At 36.2% G+C, this 21,899-nt stretch overlaps 1 protein-coding gene across 3 annotated transcripts in view; it reads right to left on the bottom strand.

The window, feature by feature from the left end:
* Glra2 (glycine receptor alpha 2) overlaps positions 1–21,899 on the bottom strand; it is a 177,459-nt gene that overhangs the window by 23,266 nt on the left and 132,294 nt on the right. For all 3 annotated transcript variants that reach the window (XM_015488164.2, XM_015488165.2, XM_048796399.1), the window contains exon 8: positions 13,503–13,652. In XM_015488164.2, the coding sequence (XP_015343650.1) occupies positions 13,503–13,652 (150 nt within the window). The remainder of the gene's footprint in view (positions 1–13,502; positions 13,653–21,899) is intronic.

Below are 21,899 nucleotides of genomic sequence, written 5' to 3'. Positions count from 1 at the left end.
ATCTCTCTCTCTCTCTCCCCCCTGGAAGTCCCCTTGTCCCCACCCACCTTGTCCCCCTCCCTAAGGCTCTGGATTATCTCATGCTATGAGGGGTTTCCCCATCATGCAATCCTGTCTGAGCACTGCCAATTTAAGTTTGTTGTGTGTTGCTGCCTCCATGGTCATATCTTTTCCTCTGATGAGCCACCAAACCCCTTGATTCCCCTAACAAGCTTCCAAAGCAACACAGCCATGTCAACACCTTGATTTTAGCCTAGTGTGATCTGTATTGGACTTCTGACCTCCAGAACTATAGATAAGTTTGTCTTGTTTTAAGCCACTAAATTTGTAGTGATTTATCATGGCAACAATGTGAAATGTTTGTTACTGTAAATAATTCAAACCACAAAGCCATTTTCATTTGTTCAGGGAAAGCTTTGCTAAGGTCATAGTATATATTCCAGATTTTGAAAGCTAGTTACAGAAAAATCACAAAAAGGCAAACTTATTCATAATCCTATGCTTCTAGGGAGGGACTACCAGGTAAATGTAAACTAATTATACAATTAAGAGTGTGTTTAAATAGAAATGCTGTAGCAGCATTTAGGAAAATACTTGTGCCTCTTTCCAATCTGACCCTTTCTATAAAGAAAAAAAAAATATTTCTATAGTTTTCATCAGTCAGTATTATTCCATAAACTTTAAAACATTTTAGTCCCTCCCACTTCCTGAGCAACTAAATTCTTCCTTCCCCTCAGGTCCTATGTTCCCAGCTTTGCTGGACCAAACTCTTTGTGGTGTGGGTATCATATTGTTTCTGTCTCCCTTGTGGGCTCCTTTTCCTCTGCCTGTTTCTGACATGGTGGTGCTCAAGGGCATTGTCCTCACTGTTCTGTCCTTTCTTTTCTGTCTTGCCACTTTCTGTTCCTTTTTTGTACCTTCCCTTCCCTGTCCTTTTTCTTATTCACCCCTTCCTACTCTTTCCCACCCCCTTATCTCTTCTATTCTCACTCTGTTCATTCTTCCTGAGTAATCATCCACATCTATAGTTTTAACCTCCATCTATAACTTGATAACTCCTCAAAATTTCCATCCAACCCAGTCCTCTCTCCTGATCACTGGATTGCGTCAGGGACATCTCTATCTCCGTGTCTCAAGTTTCAGTTCATCTTACACAAACTTAACATCTGCCTCCTCTAACATAGTCTTCATCCAGTAACACCACAGTTCCCCTCTTGAGAAATCCATAATCCTGGCAGTCATTTTAGAATTCTTCCTTTTTGCATTCTATATGTTGAAGTAGTACATGTTCTAATCAGTTTTCTTATTTTTCTAAAAATCATTTAAATTTTTGTCACCTTTCACATCATCATCCATGATTTTTATTATAAGAATCTTCTATTGATCTCTTGCCCCCAGTTCTGCTCTTTTTGACGCATTCTCCAGAGTGCCCAACTGAATTAATTTTTTCATAATATAAATTGAACCATGCCATCTCCCCATTTAAAAACCTTTAATGTCTCCCAATTGCCTTCAGGAGGAAGTCCAACCTTCTTAGCATGGAGCAGAGCCTTTCCTGGCACCTGCTCAGCTCTCTAGCCTCCTATTTTGATAATTATATCTGAGGGAACCCAGCTATTGGCTTGGTGCTTATCTTAGCTAGTTTTTTCCAGAAGACCCTGAAACGGGGATATGAGTTCAAGTGGATTATTTGGAAAGTGATCTCAGAAAGCACCAGTACAGGAGTAGGGAAGTGAAGCAGGGGAAAGAAAGACACCAATTTAGAGTGCATAAGTAAGCAGTTTTCACTCCACCTGGGAATCACTAATAGCCCGTATAGAATATGGCTCAGAGGGACAAGGAAACTAGAATATTTATCCCTGGCTCCCAACTATGATTGGAGGAGGACTGGTCTTATGATTGGTGGAGGATTGGTTTTTCAGTGTTAAGTCCTCAGCATTTCCAGCCTGCTTTGCAGAACTTGAGTAAGATACCTTCTCTCCCTCCACAGCAAACAGAGTGGAGCTTATAGTAGGAAGCCAGCAGAATACATGAGACCAATGACTACTATAAGAATATGGGCATTGACAATGTCTACTACAGGGCACCTCCAGCATGTTTCCATAGCACTCTTTTTTAAAAAAAAATTAGTTGTATATGTACACAATACCTTTATTTTATTTATTTTTATGTGGTGCTGAGGATCAAACCCACAGCCTCACATGTGCCAGGCAAGTTCTCCACCCCTTTTCTACAACTGCAGCCCCTGCATAGCACTATTTTGATCACTATCATAATATGTAATATGTATGTACAAAACATGAGTGCATATTAATTTATCTTTTCTTGTAAGCATCCCAAGGGAAGAGTCTATTGGACTTTGGTGGTTCATAGTAGGTGTGCAATACATTTACACTGATTAAAGGTATGAATGAATAAATAAAATGAGATAGTCTGAAGAGATAAGATTGAGGGTAAGAGACAGAGAAACTTATGAAGAGTAAAAAAACCAGAGAGACAGAAAAATATGATTAAGTTGGAAGGAAAGTAGTAAAGAAAACAGTAGTAGAAAATAGCCTGAGATGAAAGAAAGAATAGGAGGGAGACACTAAAAAGATAGTGATTTCATTTGCAAGATTGCTTCTGCAAATCATTTTACATCTTGCAAAAGAGCACTCCATATTAGAAGTCCTAAAATAATAGTCTGTCATAGTACCTAACAAAAGGGAACATGCTTGGAAGAAAACACCTTGCAAACACTTCAGGCCTCTATGTCCCTGACAAGCACCATCTCTATACCCTGGTAAAATGGAGAATTAGAAAATACCATGAAACTTATTTATTTTGGATGGCTTTTACAATTAAGTCTAAATTCCTAATCCATGCAAGTCTGTCAAAGCCTTATCCAAACTCCTCAACCTTTAAGATAAAAAAAACAAACAGGCTTTCTGCCTCCCTGGGGAAGCAGTTTACAAGCTCTTCAGCATCATGCCTGCTAAGGAAGCAGTTGTTACCTTAAATAATGATCTATGAAATCATCTTTAAACACCTTGTGCAAATATGGGGTGGAATAAGGAAAATGGTAAATGATAAAAGATAACACACACCATTTCACTATATTCTTCTTGAAAGGCAGAAGAGATACAATTGTGTGATATGTTTTCTAAGGACAAGGAGAAAGGAGACCTATAGGGATTCAGATTTCAAATCTAAGCATGGCTTTTATAAGATACTTATTTTCTATTTGTTAATCTTTAAATAATGTATTTTCCAACATTGTATCTATCCCTAAGGTTTATGTCTTTGACATGACTGTGGCCACCATTAGTAACAAAGACATGAAGTAATATGTCATGTTGAGGCTTCTCTGGATTGTTACCAGTCACCTCGTGCTTGTTAGAAAAGTACAGTCTTTGGTCCTGTCCTGATCTATATCAGAATCTCTCAGCTGTAGTCTGTTTATCACTGCCAGTCTGTGAACTCCTTATTGTGCTCTGCATCTAGACATCTGTGCTTATTACAAGTTACTCTCAATGCCTGTATTTTTTTGCTATTCCAAGGATTGAGGCTTCCCATATGCATTTACCCTGTTTTTGTTAAAAAAAAAAAAAAAAAAAAAACAACCAAAAGTTCCCACTGGATTCCTTCTAGATGAAACCACCATGGGTCAACACTTATTTCCCTATCTCTTTTATACTTAACATTATTGTGTGTATCTGTTGAACCATACACGTTCAGGCATTCATTCTAAAAATAAGCTATCATTATGAGTCTTCACACCGCTGAGTAGGTGACATAAAGAACTTCATTTTTTTTCTTAGGCACACAGAAGCATCTCCATCTCACAAAATATGGATACTCATAATTAAAACCAATATTTTCCAGATGTGGACCCTGCCTTTGTGCATGAAGCTGTGCACAATATCATAGATCTTAAGGCATGTGATGTGTGGATCCATATAATTTGTGTCTTTACTAAAAAAAGTGACACCAATCAGATGGAACTTTCCTTCCTACCCAGTTGATTGTACATTTGGATACATAAATAAAATTTCAAAGAGACTGATAGATAGAATGTATTTTTTTTTCCTAATATAAGGGAAAGAAAATTGGCCATTACCCCGTAAGCCCAACCCTATGTATGGATCTTGAAGGAATTCACTTTGAGTTTACCAGAACTGAAAGAGCTCTTTAGATTGAATACACAGACAATATTTGCAAGGGAGATAATGTTTTGAATATAAGACAGAGAAAATATGTAAGACAATTACATATAGATAAGTTTATCTTGACAATGCTTTAACCCAGGATATCTCTACTTTAGTACTGTTGATATTTAGGACTTAGAGATAATTTTTCCCCCTGCAGTATTGGGAATTGAAACCAGGGGCTGACATATGTTAGGCAAGTTCTCTATTGCTGAACTAAATCCCTAACTCTTTTATTCATTTTACTTTATTTTGAGAATAGATCTCACTAAGTTGCCCAGGCTGGCCTCCAACTTGTGATTTTCTGCCTCAGCCTCCCAAATAGCTGGTATAATACCACCACCTTGCCTGGTGGGGCTGAGACTGTCCTGCATATTAAAGGAGAGTTAGCAGCATCACTGATCTCTACTAAATGCCAGGAAAATCCCCTCCTAGGTACAACAACTAAGTACATCTCCAGATATTGCCATATATCTCCTAAAGGGCAAAATCATTACAGACTGAGAAGCACTGCTCTAAGTCTTTGGAGAGGAAGCAGGGAGGTCATCAGAAGGATTATGGAAGGTTGATGCTACTATAATTGTAGTTTAATAGGTACTTCATTTGTTTAGGTCTGTTGGTAGATTAGACTTGGTGGTAGTGAATCTGTATTCCAGTAGCCTTCGTTCAAAGTCAGTTTATATTGTAATTGGGTTTGAAGGGTCTTAATGGGGTTTTCTGCATTTGGGGAAAATTCCCATGTACTTAAGACCTAGTTTATCCACAGCCAATATCAATGCAAAGTAAAACCTAAGACTTTGGCTTCTTAATCCTTTTCATTTTCTCTTGTTTAAACATGACAGAGTGAAAGCACAGAATCATTATCTCATTCCTTGATAATAAAGATAGCTGTATACAGTCCACATCTTGCTGTGCACTCCAGTTTCCCTTTGTTGAAGAAAGATAAGAGGAGTAAAAATGGAGGAGAACCACCATTTGACCCAGCTATCCCACTCCTCAGTCTATACCCAAAGGACTTAAAAACAGCATACTACAGGGACACAGCCACATCAATGTTTATAGAAGCACAATTCACAATAACTAAATTGTGGAACCAATCTAGATGCCCTTCAGTAGATGAATGGATAAAGAAAATGTGGTATATATAAACAATGGAATATTACTCAGCATTAAAATAAAATAAAATCATGACATTTGCAGGTAAGTGGATGGAGTTGGAGAATATCATGCTAGGTAAAGTTAGCCAATCCCCAAAAAAACAAAGGCTGAATGTTTTATCCGATATAAGGGGGCTGATTCATAGTGGGGTTGGGAGGAGGAGCATGGGAGGATTAGATGAACTCTAGATACGATAAAAGGGTGGGAGGGAAAAGGAGGGGACATGGGGGTAGGAAAGATGGTGGAATGAGATGGACGTTGTTACATGTATGAAGACATGAATGTGTGAATATACTTTGTACAATCAGAGATATAAAAAATTGTACTTTATATGTATAATATGAATTGTAATTCATTCTGCTGTCATATGACAAATTAGAATAAAAAATAAATTTTTAAAATGGTATATTCTTCTGTAAATCATACATGGCAAATGGGTTGAAAATGACACATGTTATGAAAAGGTTAAAAAAACGTAAAAATTATTCTTGAAAGAGAGATTATTTCAGTCCTGTAGGATCAGAAAGTGTTCTTTTGAGGAGTTAGCAGTTTACTTAAGCCTTAAAACATGGGTAAAGGAAGTCAAGAAGAGAGAATCACAGACAACTGAGTACTGAATTCTCACTTTTCCAAATTGCTATCATTTGAGACATTTTCATCAGGGCCTGACATTCTTACCTTATTTTCTGATCAGTTTAAGAAGCCCCAGATTTTCTTGGGGGAGGGTGTTAAACAGTCTAAACAGTGTTAACATTGTTACCATCATTCCTTTTCAAATGCAGCTTTTATTTTGGTGATCTTAAAGCCATAATCATGTTCTCAAGCAGCCACTATTTATTTCTGTTTAGTCACTGAGTGAAGAAGTCAGGGCTATTTGGGTAAACTAGACATCTAAAGACAGGCACAAAACCACAAAACCAGAAGTAAGGGAAATGCAGGTGAGGCTTTAAAGTTCATATAGTAAAATTGTTATAACCCTCACACTATGTGAATACTTCCTTTTGGAGCCAAAGAGTAACATAAAAATAGGGTTTTACTACATGGACCTAGGGTATCAGCTTCAAATACTCTAGGTTTTTCCAGTTCTATAAGTGAAGATTTGGGTGTAATTGGTTTTGAGAAACTCTAGTGTGATAAAATTGACAGCAGCTGCTTTGCGAAATGTAGAAAGGATAATCAAAGCAAATACACCCAGTTGAAAATTACCAGGCCCCTCCTTGAAAGTGACCCCATTTCATAACTTGATTGTTCAGTAAACACCAGGTATACTTCCCATGCATGGAAATGTAATCTCAGATGTTCTCCTATCACATCTTCCTTGAATAAATCTGAAAGCCATTGTCTGTTTGGGAAATGATTGACTTGTTTTTTTTTCCTTAGACTTTCAAAGGAATCAACCCATATCACATTTGAGAAGTCAGTTTCCCAGTAACAAATTAAAGAGATGACTTTTTGAATTAGGAATATTGAGCATTTTGAAATGATGATTTTTTTTAAACTCAGGCCACAACCAATTAGGGTCTGTGAAAATTAATTTAGTAATTCACGCCCAACTGAATTAGGGGAAAAGAAGTTGAGACCTCAGTTGCAAAATTGAAGGGATACTAAAAACTCCAGTACTCAAGATCAATGATATTTTAACAAAACATTTTTAAAAATCACTATTAATACAAAAATCATGGTGAACAAAATACTAAAATTTTAAATAAAAACAGGATCTAACCATGCATGTGTGTGACTCACTTCATTTGTCTTATTGTGGTCCTATCCCTGTCCCTATCCACCAGAAAGTAGAGTCCACTAGAAATATTTTCAGTAAAAAAAAAGAAATATTTTCAGTACACATGTGTTATACTAGATAAACTAAAATGTAAACTCTGAGACACAGGTTGCACAGTCTTTAAGTTCAGTGACTCTGGGAACTGCCTGCATGTATGACTTTGGATATTTTAATTAACCTCTCTTTGTTTTAATTTCCTTCTTGTAAAATTGGATAAAACACTACCTTTATTTTTGGTAGGATAAACACTTAATTTATTCAAACAAGGACAATCTTAATAGTGGAAAGAGGTACTAATAGACATGATAACTCTATGAAGTTGATTATTGTAAAATAAAAAAGTACTATCAAATAAAGCAGATTTATATCATGCAAAAAATGATAAAACAACTCAAATATAAGCTCAGTAGCAGGAGTGCTCAGCCCCTCCTTTTTTATTTTTTATTTTTTATTCTTAGGAACATGGTGGCTTCATGGATTTTGTGTGCCATGCCATTGACCAAAGCTGATACCCTATGTGGCCAGTAAGGGCAGCAGTATCCCATAACTGCCAGAGCCCAAAAGAAAATCATTTTTCCCCAACTTCTTGTGTCTGAGCGCACTTCATTTTATGAGCAAGCTCCCTGCAAACTAACCTGAGGAAGGAGTGTTAGTTAGGGCATTGCATCTAGAAAACATCAAGAAAAGAGGCCTGGGATAATTATGCTTATTGTTTTTAAACTTTCACCATGTTTTAAAGTGAAAACTTTATGCTTCACCCCCATACCAGGAGATCATACCATGATGGAAGCCAGATGTACAAATTGGAGGTCAACAAACCCATTTCTGTTTATTTTAATGCAACTATTAATAAAATATTTTGTTTAAAATGAAGAATCTGCTGGGCTTGGTGGCATATGCCAGCAACTTGGGAAGTAGAGGCAAGAGAATCACAAGGTCAAGGTCAGTCTGGGCAATGTAGTGAGATCCTGTCTCAAAAAATAAAAAGGGCTGGGATGTGGCTCGCTGAATGAGTGCCTCTGAGTTCAATCTCCAGTATAATAATAATAATACTAATAATAGGAGGAGGAATAAGAATAATACTCTGGGACAAATGTCAAATCACACAGGATATTGGGAAAATAGGCATAAACCAGAGCTTTCTCAGGTAAGCTGAGCTGTATGATTCCATTACTCTTAGAGTGGTAGTAGGGATTTAATGAAATATGCATAGTATCTATGATATTACCTGCCATATAATAAGCCCTCAGTGAATATTAGCTCTTGCTACATTTGGTTTACTTAACTATAGTTCAGACTCAAGTGATTCGAAAAGCTCTGTCTTTCCTAAGGGACAAATAATTGGACATGTCTCTTGCTTATCTTTTCAAAATTCAGTCATCAGTGATAATTAGAAGCATTAACTACAAGATCATGCATGATTTGGTTAGCTCTTTACCCTGATCCCCAGCCATAAATTTGGACATTAAACTTTGTATTTTAAATACCTATTATGAGATGCATAAACTAAAAAAAATCTCCATATAAACTTGCAAACTTGATTTCTCAATGGTTTTTAAAAAGCAGCAATTATAACTGTCAGCTGGCATCTTTAAGAAGTCTTCCTTTAATCTGAAGTGTCCTTCTTGCTTCCCACTGCAATACCTGAACCATTTCTTTTTCCTATTTCCTCAAACCTAGCCCCTTTGGTACCTCTGAAGTTCTGCTCATTAACTTTATACCACTGATTTCCCTTATCACTGCTATTATCTATCAGCACCCAGATTCAATCTTTTAGTTGGTGACTGAAGCTCCTATTTCCCTGTCTCTCAAAAATATCACTTTTACTGGGGGAACTTCCATATCCATATAGATAATCAGCTCATCCAAGACCTCCCAGTTTCTGGACTGCCTAGCTGTCAATTTCCCTCCATCCAAACTTAATCATAAATTCACAGGGTCATAACCTTATTTTTGTCTTTATTTTCCGTGAATATCTAGAGTGTCCTTCTTCTATCCACCTTCTCTATCCACCTTAGGGTTTTTTGTTCATCACTTTCCCTACTCCATGCAACCACTCCCTCAACTCCAGGTTTCTCCCTTCCTCTCTTTCTTCCTTTCCTTCCTTTTCCTCTTCATTCATCTCTGCTATTATACTCTCCATATCTTCCATCCACTTTCTCACTTACCTGGCAAAACTAAATTTGTAATTAAACTCAAGCATCTGACTTCTTAGTATCTGAGCCTAGAAGGTTGCTAGGGGGAAATCATATCTGCTTGCTGACTGTTCACACTTCAAATTCATAACCATAGATCTCATATGGGCACATAATTGTCTGCCTCAGCATACTGTCCCCATTTTTATCCTTGGACTACTGTTTTTTCCACTATGTAAAAGTGCTATTTAATATTTGGACCTTCTTCCTCAAACTTTCTACATTCCTTCTTTCTATCACACTCTCAATTGACAACCAACCTCAGTATTCATGGAAATGATAGGGGATATTAGTGAGAATCTTACCATTATTGAATTTACAAATCAGCTAGCTACTATAGTTGTTCTCCCATTTTGTTTGTATAATGGCAAAGCACAGACATTGGAGATACTGTATTTTACTTAACATCTTGCCGTGCCACTTCCTAGCTCATGAACATGGACAAATTATTTAACTCCTCTGTGCTTTAGTTATTTCCTTAATGAATTGATAATGATTTAAGTCATTATTAAAATGGATGAAATATTTGTCCCCATGTAAGGCTAACACCTTTGTGCTGGATTTTATCCTTTCTCACCTTTTCAAGACATTTTGTTCTTTTTATGGTATTGGTGATTGAATCCAGGGGTGCTTAACCACTGAGACACATCCCTACCCTTTTTTATTCTGAGAAAGTGTCTCACAAAGTTGCTGAGGCTGACTTTGAACTTGAGATCTTCTTGCCTCAGCTTCCCCAGCCACTGGGATTATGGGCGTGTGTCACTGCACCTAGCTGACCTTTTGTTCTTGAAATTATGCTCTCCTTCCACTGCATCCTAATATTTTTGTTTTCACTTTATCAAACATTCTTTGATCTTCTTTTCTGGGAAAAGGCCTCCCATGAACTCACATTTTATTTCATACCATCTTCTATGCTCCTCTGTGCAGCAAAGGCAGTTGCAAGTAATATCTAAAGTCACATCATTTCCTTTATTCCTTTTTTCTACTCAGCCTACTTTAGATAGGCTTTCTAAGTGATGGAGTACTCCATTCTCATGAGATTTTTTTTTTAAGAATTTAACTCTTATTTAATTTATTTATTTATTTTAATGTGGTGCTGAGGATTGAACCTGGTGCCTCACACATGCTTGGTGAGTTCTCTACCACTGAGCCACACCCCCAGCCTCTCGAGAGATTTTTAATTTCCATTTTCTCAGTGGACAGTCTCAGCCAGTTTTGTGAATTTAAGATATTATCTGTTTGTCGGTCAATCCCAAATATATTTCCAAATTTTATCTCTCTTAAGCACATTATCTCTAATTACTTGCCAACTATACTGAGATGTCTCATAGTCATCTAAACAGCATCAAAATGTGACTCTGGAATCTACCCTAAATCTGCTTCTGTCACAACAACCCCTTGTGACAGATTACAATTATAATGCTAACTGCCCAGCTGCTTAAACAAAAAATTTGTGTGTCATTCAATTCCTCTCTTATGTTTAACCTCCTCATGTCAAATGCATCAGCATGACCAATTGATTATTCTTGCCTCTAAAGCATAACCACTAGAATGTAAGTTTCATCAATGAATTGAATTTGTTTATTCTGTTCAACAATATTCTAAGGATCTAGATACTCTTTGTTATGTTTTCAAACATTTTTGTGCAAAAGTTGAATCTAACCAGAGATCCTATTCAGTTAGAATAAAACACAATCCTTTATGCTCTAACAGTATAATACAAGTATGAATTGTCTGACATACAATCAGTGAGCCAGTGTAGTGTTTCTTAAACTTATCATGTGAATCATGTGATATAATTATTAAGCATATAGTTTCTTGTGTACCTCCCCAAACTTTATCAATCAATTGTCTTCAGGGGAGTTCACTAAGAATTTTATTTTTCCATAAGAGTCTGAGATGAGTCCTATTACCATAGGGGTAAGATTGGCAAAACCTGGGTAGTATTAGAGCATAAAAGGGATTTCTGAATGACATAACCCACTGGTAGTTACTGTGTGAGTTGTTTAAATTCTGTATTGTTTGTGTGCTGAAATACCATCACAATCTAATATTTTTTTATGTGGCAAAGTGACTCTGACCTTGTGCCACTATGTACAGGACTTTTGTGGATGGGTTGAAGGAATGGTTAGCACCAACAGGGAGGCAGAGAGGGAAAACTTGATAAAGGTCCAATATTAAGAAGTAATGTACACCAAAAAAGTATATTTATGCTATGTTTGTTTTCTTTAGGCTGTGGTAGGACAAAAATGTTTGAAAACATAACAAAGAGTATTAGATGGCAGCCAGTAGGATATATTTATCTTTTTTAGAGTATATGCAGAAAACCTTTTGGGAGATGCAATTAGGACTTCAGCTCACACACATATAAACTCCATGTAAGCAATATATAACAACAAACATTCAACTTTACATCTAGAATTTTGGAAGCAATGATTGACAGTGAAACATTTTGGTTTTGCTTTAACAACGTAGCATGTAAGTACAAATTCATCAGCAGGTTCAATTTATCAAATTTTAGGGGGAAAAGATTTTTAAAAATCTATTATACTTAAAATTTATTTATTTTTATTTGTTCTTTTTAGTTATACTATACTTAAAATTTTAACTTGATTCTCTAGCAATATTATTACAAGAGGTAATATTCTCTTATATCCAAGGGCATGTTTCCCTCTCTAAGTCTGAAACAGAAAACAGGTGTAAGCCTTCTGGTATCTTATATGAGATTTGGTCATAAACCAAAACAGTGCTTTCCAAACATGTCCATGTAGTAGAATTGCCTGGGGGAGCTGCAGAAATACTGATGCCTATATCCTATCCTGAAATGGGGATTTAATTGGTGTGGGATGTGGTCAGGAAATTAAAACGCAACTGATTGGGCAGGGGTTGTGGTTCAGTGGTAGAGTGCTTGCCTCACATATGTGGGGCACTGGGTTCAATCCTCAGCAATATATAAAAATAAATAAATAAATATGAAAAAAATTCTTAAAAAATACATAAAACCTAGTTGATTCTAATATGCAGATAAGTTTTAGAGCTGCTGAACTGTATTTCTATTTTTCCATTTTCTATTGGTTTATGTCAGTTATACATACCATTAGGATTCATTTTGGCACAATTATAAATGTATGGAATATAATTTGCCCTAGTTTGGTCACCAGTACTTCCCCTTACCCTAGTCCTTTCCTTCTCCTGTTCCCTTTCCTCTACTCTACTGATATTTCTGCTATTTGCTTGGGTTTTTTTTAAATTAGTGTCTTGTACATATACATGATGGTTAGAGTCTGTAGTATATTCATATATTACATAGGAAACTTAGGTCCAATTCATTCCACTGTTCTTTCCTTATTCTGTCCTTTCTTCCTGCCCCTCAATCCCCTTCTTGCACTCCAATGATCTTTCTTCTATTTTGATGGAATCCACCCCCCATTTCATTCCCCCCTTTATTTTGTACTAGCTTCTGCATATCAGGGAAAACATTTCACCTTTGACTTTCTGGGTCTTGCTTATTTCACTTAGCATGATAGTCTTGAACTGGAGATCTTGAGGTATATATTTCAAACCTCAAACCTCTGGATAGTGTAAGGCTTAGGTTTCTACACTGAAGTTGAGGCAATAAGATCAGTTTAATTGGATATGTCAAGTTGCAGTCTACATGATGGACATGCTATTACCATGAGGGCATTATTTACATAAAACCGGAACAATTGATGAAAATAAGTCAATCAGATCAGTTATGTGCACACATGGTCACATACACATAAATTATCAACATTCAAAATAGCAAGAATTTTAAAGTAACATTTTCAAATTGGGTATACATACCTAATTGGAGTTGCCAGATAAAATATAGAGAGCTCAGTAAAATTTGATTTTCAAATATACTAAGAAAATTATTCTTTAAGTATATACTATGCAATATTTGGGGCATATTCATAATAAAAATTGTTTATTTATCTGAAATTCAAGTTTAACTGCATTTCCTGTATTTTTATTTGCCAAATCTGATAATTCCATCCCAAAATTTAAAAGACTGATTTGAATAACAATAAACACACTAAGACAAATTAGAACACAGATTAACTTCAGCTTCTTGGTCATTCTGTGTTCTGTTTTCTGAATTATATTGCCTGATTAATCACCCCAGGTTGTACATAACTTTGTACTGAGGGCCCACTGTACCTTATTCTGTCTCTTCTGTCTTCTTCGGAGGCGTAGGAACTCCTTGTGTTGCCTGGAGACAAAGTTCACCGCTGCATATTCCAGTAAGGCAGCAAACACAAACAGAAGGCACACTGCCATCCAAATGTCGATTGCTTTTACATAGGAGACCTGAGAGAGAGAAAGGGAGAGAGGTTTGGGGAGAGAGAGAGAAGCAATGAAAACTTTCAGGAAAATCAGATTCCTAATGGTGTGAGCAGCAGAATAACCTCATTTCCTGAGTCAAAGATTTTCTATCCTTTCCCTAAGAAAGTCGGTAAGCTATTGTGAATAGTTCTGCAATAAATGGCCTAAATGTTCATCAACAGAGAAATGGGTAAAGATAATGTGGGGCTGGGGATATAGCTCAGTTGGTAGAGTGCTTGCCTTGCATGTACAAGGCCCTGGGTTCAATCCCCAGCACCACAAAAAAGATAATGTGGTATATATACACCATGGAGTCCTATTCTGCCATAAAAAGGTAGAATTGTATTCATTTGCATCAACATGGATGGAACTAGAAGATATTATGTTAAGTGAAATAAGTTAGGCACAGAAAGGCAAACCCTTCATGATCTTACTCATGTGATATCTCAAAAAAATTGGTCTCAGAGAAGTTGAGATTAGGATAGTGGTTACCAGAGACTGGGAGAGTAGGGGATTGGTGATGTTGCAGAGAGATGGATAATCAGGTGTATTGTGATAGGAGGAATAAATTCTGATGTTCTGTGTTATGTACAGGTGGATATGAATAATAATGATATATAGCTCAAAGTAGTCAGAAGAGAGAATGTTTAGTTTACTTATCAGAGAGAGATGATAAAAGGTTATGGACATGCTAATTACCTTGAGTTGATTATTACTCAATATATACATGAATCTGAACATCACATAGTGGGGTGGCAAGTAGCTCTGTGATAAAGCATACACTTAGCATGTATGAGGCCCTGGGTTAAATTCCCAGTACCAAGGAAAATAATACCTCAAAACATCACATTGTACCTCATTAGTATGTAAAAATACTGTGTGTCAATCAAAAAGTTAAAAAAAGATTATGACATCTAAAATGTAAGTGAATAAGTAATGCATTGGTTCTACTTAGAAGATCCTGGGCAGAGCAGTGAAAGTCACATGGCCCCCTGCCCTGTTTGCTTTGTTCCATCTTTCTCAGTATAGCCTGACTGCACAAGTAGCTTCATCCCTGCTCAGTATAGCCCGACTGCTCAAGTAGCTCCAAATAGATTTTAACTGTTCTCACTACAAAATCTGTTTAAGTAAATGCATATGTTAAATAGCTTGATTTAGCCATTCCACGATGTATAGGTATTTCAAAACATTGTGTTGTATAAGTATACAAAATTTTTACTTATCAATTAAAAATATAAGATCTCTTTAACAAAAAAGAGAAAAATAAAACTTTCAGGTAAAATGAAGAGGACCCTATTTTTAAAACTGCTCACTTCCTTTTAGTCTTTCTGACATCTAAAAATAAGTATAATTAAGATAATTTCAAACTTGAATGAGAAATAAACTCTGCATAGCCTTAGGCTTTTTAAAAACCAATTTGTAATTTCCATCTATTTATTGATGGTGACATGACAACAGTTCTAAGTAGTATTAAATTCACACAGTTCAAGAGTATTCAACCAAAAGATCAGGGCTCTAACCTTGAGAAGGTATCTGGTAAAAAAAAAAAGGAAACTATATTTTTAGCCCTTTGGTGTTTGGTTAAGTGTTTAGTAAGTCTTATAATTTAACAATGCAGATTCTGAAAGCAAATACTTTTTATTTGCCAAGGAGAATATCCCCTTTGTCACTCAATTTACAATTATTTTTTAAAGTATAGGGAAGAAAAGAAATGAATAATATTGTATCATTGGATCCCAGATTACAAAAGACACTTTAAAAACTGCCAGGTGAGTATACTATTCAGTTCTAATTTTTATATAGGCTTTTCTAAATTTTTATATTGTCATTAAGTGATTGCTAGCCAGCATTGTAAATATTGAATATGCATTAATTTTGACCCTCAAAACAATTTATTGCCTCATTTGCTAATGAGGAAACTGGAGTACAAAAGGGCTGAATTATCACCCAAGGTCACAATGCTAACAAGTAACAGAGCCACAATTAGAATTGAAACTTTATCTAACTAATGTATTTCTTTTCTGAATATAAACATACTATTAGTTTGTATCTTGCATTTCCCTTTGGCCTGTATAGTATTTCCAATGTCATTTAACTTTTTTCTAAATCATAATTCTCAAGGCTTGCGTAATGGTGCATGCTATGATTAATCATTTTACATTATAGGATATTTAGTTTATTTTCTATTTCATTTTTGCGAATATTAATTTTGTTGCTATGAACATTTTCCACCCTCATTTGACTGTCTCAGCTTATTTGTTAGATAAGTTTTTAGATGAATTATAGGAGTAAATGATAGAAAAATAGACTCTTGACTTAGAAAGTTAGCAGTGGCACAGAGGACTTAAAAGCAGAACTCTGGAGAGAAATATCCCAAGTAAGAATCACAACTTTGCTGCTGACTATATCTCTAACTTCTGCAAGTTGTATAATCTGTAAGATATGAACAATCATAGTATTTACCTCATGGAGTTGTTATGTAGATAAAACCACTTAATATAAGTAAAGAGCTAAAACTAGTGTCAAGCACAGAATAAGTGCTATATAGATTGTTTGCAACTGTTTGTATAAGGGTGATTTTGTTAGTGGAAGAGATTTGAAAAAGATAAGTATTAACAAGGAAAATAAAAATCACAATCCTATTGTATTCCAATTATTTAAGATCACCGCCTGCCTTGCTTACATTATTTGTTTCAGACAGTTTAAACTACTTGTCAGTCCCACATATGCTGTGACACAGTGGTCTAGCACTTTGTCATCTCTAGCCCTTTAAATATATCATTCTTCCTACTTAGGATGCTTATTCCCATTTTTTGTGTGTGTGATTAATGGACTCCTCAGCATCTGGCACAAATACCCACTCCCTCAGGAAGCCTCCTTAACCTTCTTTCTTCCTCCCTTCTGAGTTAGGGGCCATTTTTTTCTTTATTATTTTATCTCTATGTATTGAATTTGTCTGTTCCTTCTTAGTTCACCTGCTTCCCTGACCCTATCCATGGACTGCAAAAGTATTTTTTATTTGTTTGTTTGTTTTAGAGGACTGGCTCTGTGCAATATTACTATTTGTATCACCATCACAGGTCCTGACATTAGCTATTTAGGATGAATGGATCATTGAATGAGTAAATAAATGAAAGAAAAAAAGGAAAGAAATATCAAGTTTTCTGCATATTTGTGCTTGAATTTCAGTAATTCTCAACTATATCCTATTATCTATAATTGCATATATTTGAAACTTCTCTAAGAGAGGTATATTAGCAATTTTGAATTCTCTCAACACACCTCGCATTCCCAGAAAATTTTAATAAGCAATAATTTTATCTTGTGCTGCTCTTCTGGGGCAATCCCGCTCTCCTGTAATAATAGAACATTACCAATCACAGTATTCCTGGTTATTTATTATTCAGATGGCCTGTAAATGTTTTAAGACCCAATAAAGAGAACAATTTGTCAGTGCCTAAGATATGTCCATACCAAGAACTATATCCAATAGAATTGACCATCATTCCTCCCTTTCCTGATGTGTACAATATTCAGTAATTTGTAGACCTTTTCCACAACTTCTTCTGACCATCAGCAGGCCACATATGTATTTGACCTCATTTTAGCTCCTCATAAATGAATTCTTTTAGTCTCTTAATCATTTTGGTTGGTCTCTGAGTTTCCTCCAAATCACGAACATCTTTCCAGCATTGAATTGCTGGCATTAAATGCATTATTCACACAGTTTTAGAGGGTGTTGTGAAACGCCTATTACATACGATGTGATATGTGATGCCCTTGGTGTTGGTCCCTCAGGATTGAAATTCCTTTTTGTAGCTTTTATCTAGCTCTAATGTCAGATTCTCTCTCTTTGGGGCCTAATCCTTACATGTTTTTTTGGTCACATTTTTCCCTGTCTCATTCTTTTTATGATTTTTGGGCTTACATGATCCCTTCCTGAACTACTTTACTACAAATTTGCAAGACAGTTTTCAAAGGTAATCAAACTCTCAAAATGCTATTATGATTCACTAAATTGGTATCTTTTCGGGCAAATTTAATTCCAAAATACTTTTTTAAACAAAATGATTAGAGTCTACTATGTGGAAGATACTTTACTTCCTATGGGATATGGGGCAGAAGACACAAAGATGATAGATATGCATATTGATTCTTCCTAGAACTTCCTAGATTATACTTTAGAGGACTTTCATCACACTGTGTACCAGAAAGTAGCTTTCACTGGGATTAGAGAACAGCAAATTATGACCCAAGGATCAAATTTGGCCAACTACATGTCCTGTAAATAATGTTTTATTGAAACACAGTAATTTTTATTTATATATTATCTATGGCTACTTTTGTATTAAAATGGCACAGTGGTGACAAAAACCTAATGGCCCCCAGATCCTAAAATACTAAATGGTCTCACAAGAAAACATTTGCCACCCTGTGACCTAGACTGTAGTCTTGTTTGTACTGGTGTTGCACTTCCCTGTGGCACTGTTTCAGGGCTTAAGAAACCCATGGTCTGTTGAGCGAGACAGTCACATGAATGCATAGCTGATGCAATGTAGATGTTTCTACATGCCAGAATGGAGGAAGGACCAAAAACTGGTGGAATATGGGGAGGATGATGTTGATAGGGGGAAATCCTTCAGTTTTGAAAGGGGCAGCATTTAATTTAGGGCTTGAGGAAAGCCAGTACTTTGTTGGGTAGAAAAAGCTGTAAAGGCAAAACCCTAAGAATGGGAAAGAATACAGTGGAACTGGGAGATGGTGAGAAACCCAGTGACATGGACATGTTGGGTACTCAGGGGTTGTATGGTGAGGGGTAAACAGATCGATGGGCCAGCAAAATGTCATTGAAAGCCAGATAGGTTTGGTGTTAAACTGTTCATGATGATAAGCTAATGATGGTTTTGAAGTAGGGTACAGAATATAAGTCTTCTTGTAATTATCATGGTGATCCAAAAGCCAAAGTCTTAGCAAAAGCAAACTTTTTCCCTTATGGGAATTTGCCTCTACTTTTTTTTGACACTTTCCACTTCTACACAGGGCTGGTTCTCTTTCAGGCTCTCTGACAACATCTCTGAATCCTTTGTGGAACATCTTCTTCCATTTACTGTGTTCTGTGAATTCTATCCTATTCAATTTCTATTCCGTCTTCAAATCCTCAATGAATTCATCCAGACCTATAGCTTTCTTTTTATTCATATGTACATGGAGTGATAGGAGTGGGGTGTGTGTGTGTGTGTGTGTGTGTGTGTGTGTGTCTGTATCTGTCCTATACCAGAGATTGTCCAAGTTCCCATGCATCCTATTTCCTCTACCAGCAAAACTAGATATGCCAGTGCAGTTGGATCCCCAAAGGCATGTGGCAGAAGTTGTATGTGCTACTTCAGAGCCTCTAAAATCTTCCATGAGATCTTTGGATTTTAACCCTTCTATAGCCACCTTAAGTGTCATTTGTTCAAGATGGAAATGCCATAAGATGGAAGAAGCCTGGGTTCCTAAAAGATCTAGGGCCACCTGCTTCAGAGTAGAGTGTGATGTGAATGAGAAAGCAACCTCAATTAATCCTTAGGGATTTCAGGGCATTGTGTTTTCAAAGCTCCCAAATCCATCCTGCATTCCTGACTTCTCAAGCACACCTGTGTTGATTCTAAGATGTCTACAGTTAGTATTTGTAAAATCAAACTCATTAACATCCCCTCCTTTTCTAATCATCTCATTATAATATTTCTTCTCACAAGCAACCCTGGTTTTAACACTGGTTTCCTCCTTGCCTTTATCTCTAATACTCACTCTACTGAACAGACTCAACATTTCTTTCTGCAAAGTACCCTTGGGTTTACTCTTTTTCTCTTTTTTCACTACAATCCCAGCACTGACGCTTAGACCTGGTTATTATTATAACATCTTCATAACTGATCCTTCTGCATTCAGTTCCTCCCTGTGGCACTTAGTCCTTTTGCTTCTCTATGATTAAATTTAAAGCACCAATTTCATTTTGAAACGTATGTGGTTAGGAACTACTGGTGGCAGCCTATTATAAACTCTGGTGTTTGAGATCCTGCACAGCATGTGTCTGCTCTAGTTACTCAATCTTATTCCACTCTTTCCTAACACAGACTTTGGGTTTTGTTTAAGCAATTTTATTTACTCCTGAGGAAGTCAAATCCATTCTCACTGATGACTCATTGTCTGTATCAGTGGTTCCCAAATGAAGGAGGTGATTTTGCACCCCAGGAGACATTTAACAATGTCTGGAGATAGTTTTGGTTATCACAACCAGAGGGAGGTGCTACTGGTATCTAGCAGATTGAGATCAAGGATGTTGCTAAATATGACACCCAGGAGTGGCCCCATCAAAAACCTATCTAGCCCAAATGCCAATAATTTTGAAGTTGATCCCCAAGAAAGAGAAAAAAGCTCCAAACCCAGAGATCTATGTCTAGTTCAGTGGTCCTCAACCAGAGATGATATTGTTCTCTAGGACATTCAGCGGTATCTATCATTTTTTGTGTGTGTGTGGTGCTGGGGATTGAACCCAGGTCCTTATGCATGCGAGGCAAGCACTCTACCAACTGAGGTATATCCCCAGCCTGTTCAGCAGTATATAAAGATGGTTTTGTCATATCAACTGAGAAGTGCAGAGTTGCTATTGATTTTAGAGGTAGAGGAATACAGGGATGCTGCTAAGTACCCAACAAAGCATAGGATGCCCACCCATGACAAAGAATTACCTAGTACCCCAAATTAATAGTGTTATAGGATTGAGGAATACTGATCTACATTCTTCCTGCATTTTCTTTACCTGTTTATTTCCAGACAATTCCTCAAGGAGTAGCTCAAATTCCATTTCCAAAGTGATACTTTCTTTGCCTATCCTAGCCCACAGTGTACCGACTCATCTTTAGAATTTGTAATGCTCTTACAGTTAGAATTGTTTAGTTTAATATTTACCTAATGAATATTTGCTGTATCCACCCAAAGTATAGAATATTCAAAGTATAAGATTCAATAATGTTTTTTTTTTCCTATCTGTGACTCTGAGAACAAGTCTTTGGCCATTTAGTAAGTGCCCATAAATTTCTATTGATTGTCAAATTTTCCAAGCAATATATAAATTCAAATTCCTTTCATAATCAGTGCTTTATATTAGGGGTCAGCTACAAAAGGATAATTATAAGGAAGAAAAATTTAGCTCACATATTTTAGAACTGATAGCTCATTATATCTGGATTACTCTTGATTTTCATTTACTATGGGAAAGAACACTTATTGTATCTATAACTTTGAAACTCAGAGTTTATAAATCTCTGGTAGAAAAGTAGAGCCAATCAAGTAGTTTAGGTTTTCATGACACTATATAAACATTTATCTGTTTTTTGAACGTATCAGTTAGATGGTAGAATTCAGTTAATTGCGTGGTTGTTTTGGCATCATGTCAATATTTTCTAGAGATATTTTCCTTTAATGTTCTTTCCAATACTGTCTTGGCAGTTTTTAAAAACTTGAGCAAATTTTCTTGAGGTAGTTTTTCCATGAGCTACATTCTCAGTTTAGTTTCAAAGTTGAAAATCAAGTCATGAATTTATTTTAACCCTACAATTTATTTTTTTCTATTTTCAGACACTGTAGTGTTTCCTGTGTCAGAAAGCCAGTTTTTCCTGTGTTGAGCCATTTTTTCTACTCCCTATTTCCCCAGGAGAAAAGACTGGATCATCATTGTATGAGGATGACCTGAATGTCCTTACAGCTTGGACACCCTCTCCATTCCTTAGGCAAAGACTTCCCTGTGACAATGTGTCAACTAAAGTATATCCACATTTCCAGCTACCAGGCTGACCCCAGAGAGTTGTGACTTACTTTCAGCAGCCAATCAAAGAGGACTGCTTATGACATGTACAGAGAAGGGAAGTTCTCTATAATGGAGAGAATTTACAATGGCTATGACCAACCAAATATTTTTTTTAATAGAAAAGTGACAAAATGGAATTCATAGAGCAATCTTACTTTTCTCAGATATTTTTCTTTAAGTGCAGTGATCTCTCACACTCTATGCTTGAGTCAATGTTTAATTATTCTCAAACTATGCCTGCAAACCATTGCTAAAGCAGAATAGAAGCTTTTCTGCTCTGTACAGTATAATTTCATTTTATCTAATTTAGAACTGGAAAATTTTTAATTAATTTTGATTAACACACTTGTTGAAATGAAGAATACCTGTTAGCCACAGTAGCC

Source organism: Marmota marmota, unplaced genomic scaffold, assembly GCF_001458135.2.
Source record: "Marmota marmota marmota unplaced genomic scaffold, marMar, whole genome shotgun sequence".
Lineage (NCBI taxonomy): Eukaryota > Metazoa > Chordata > Mammalia > Rodentia > Sciuridae > Marmota > Marmota marmota.
The sequence above is the reverse complement of the archived record's forward strand: the minus strand, read 5'-3'. Positions and strand labels throughout refer to the sequence as shown.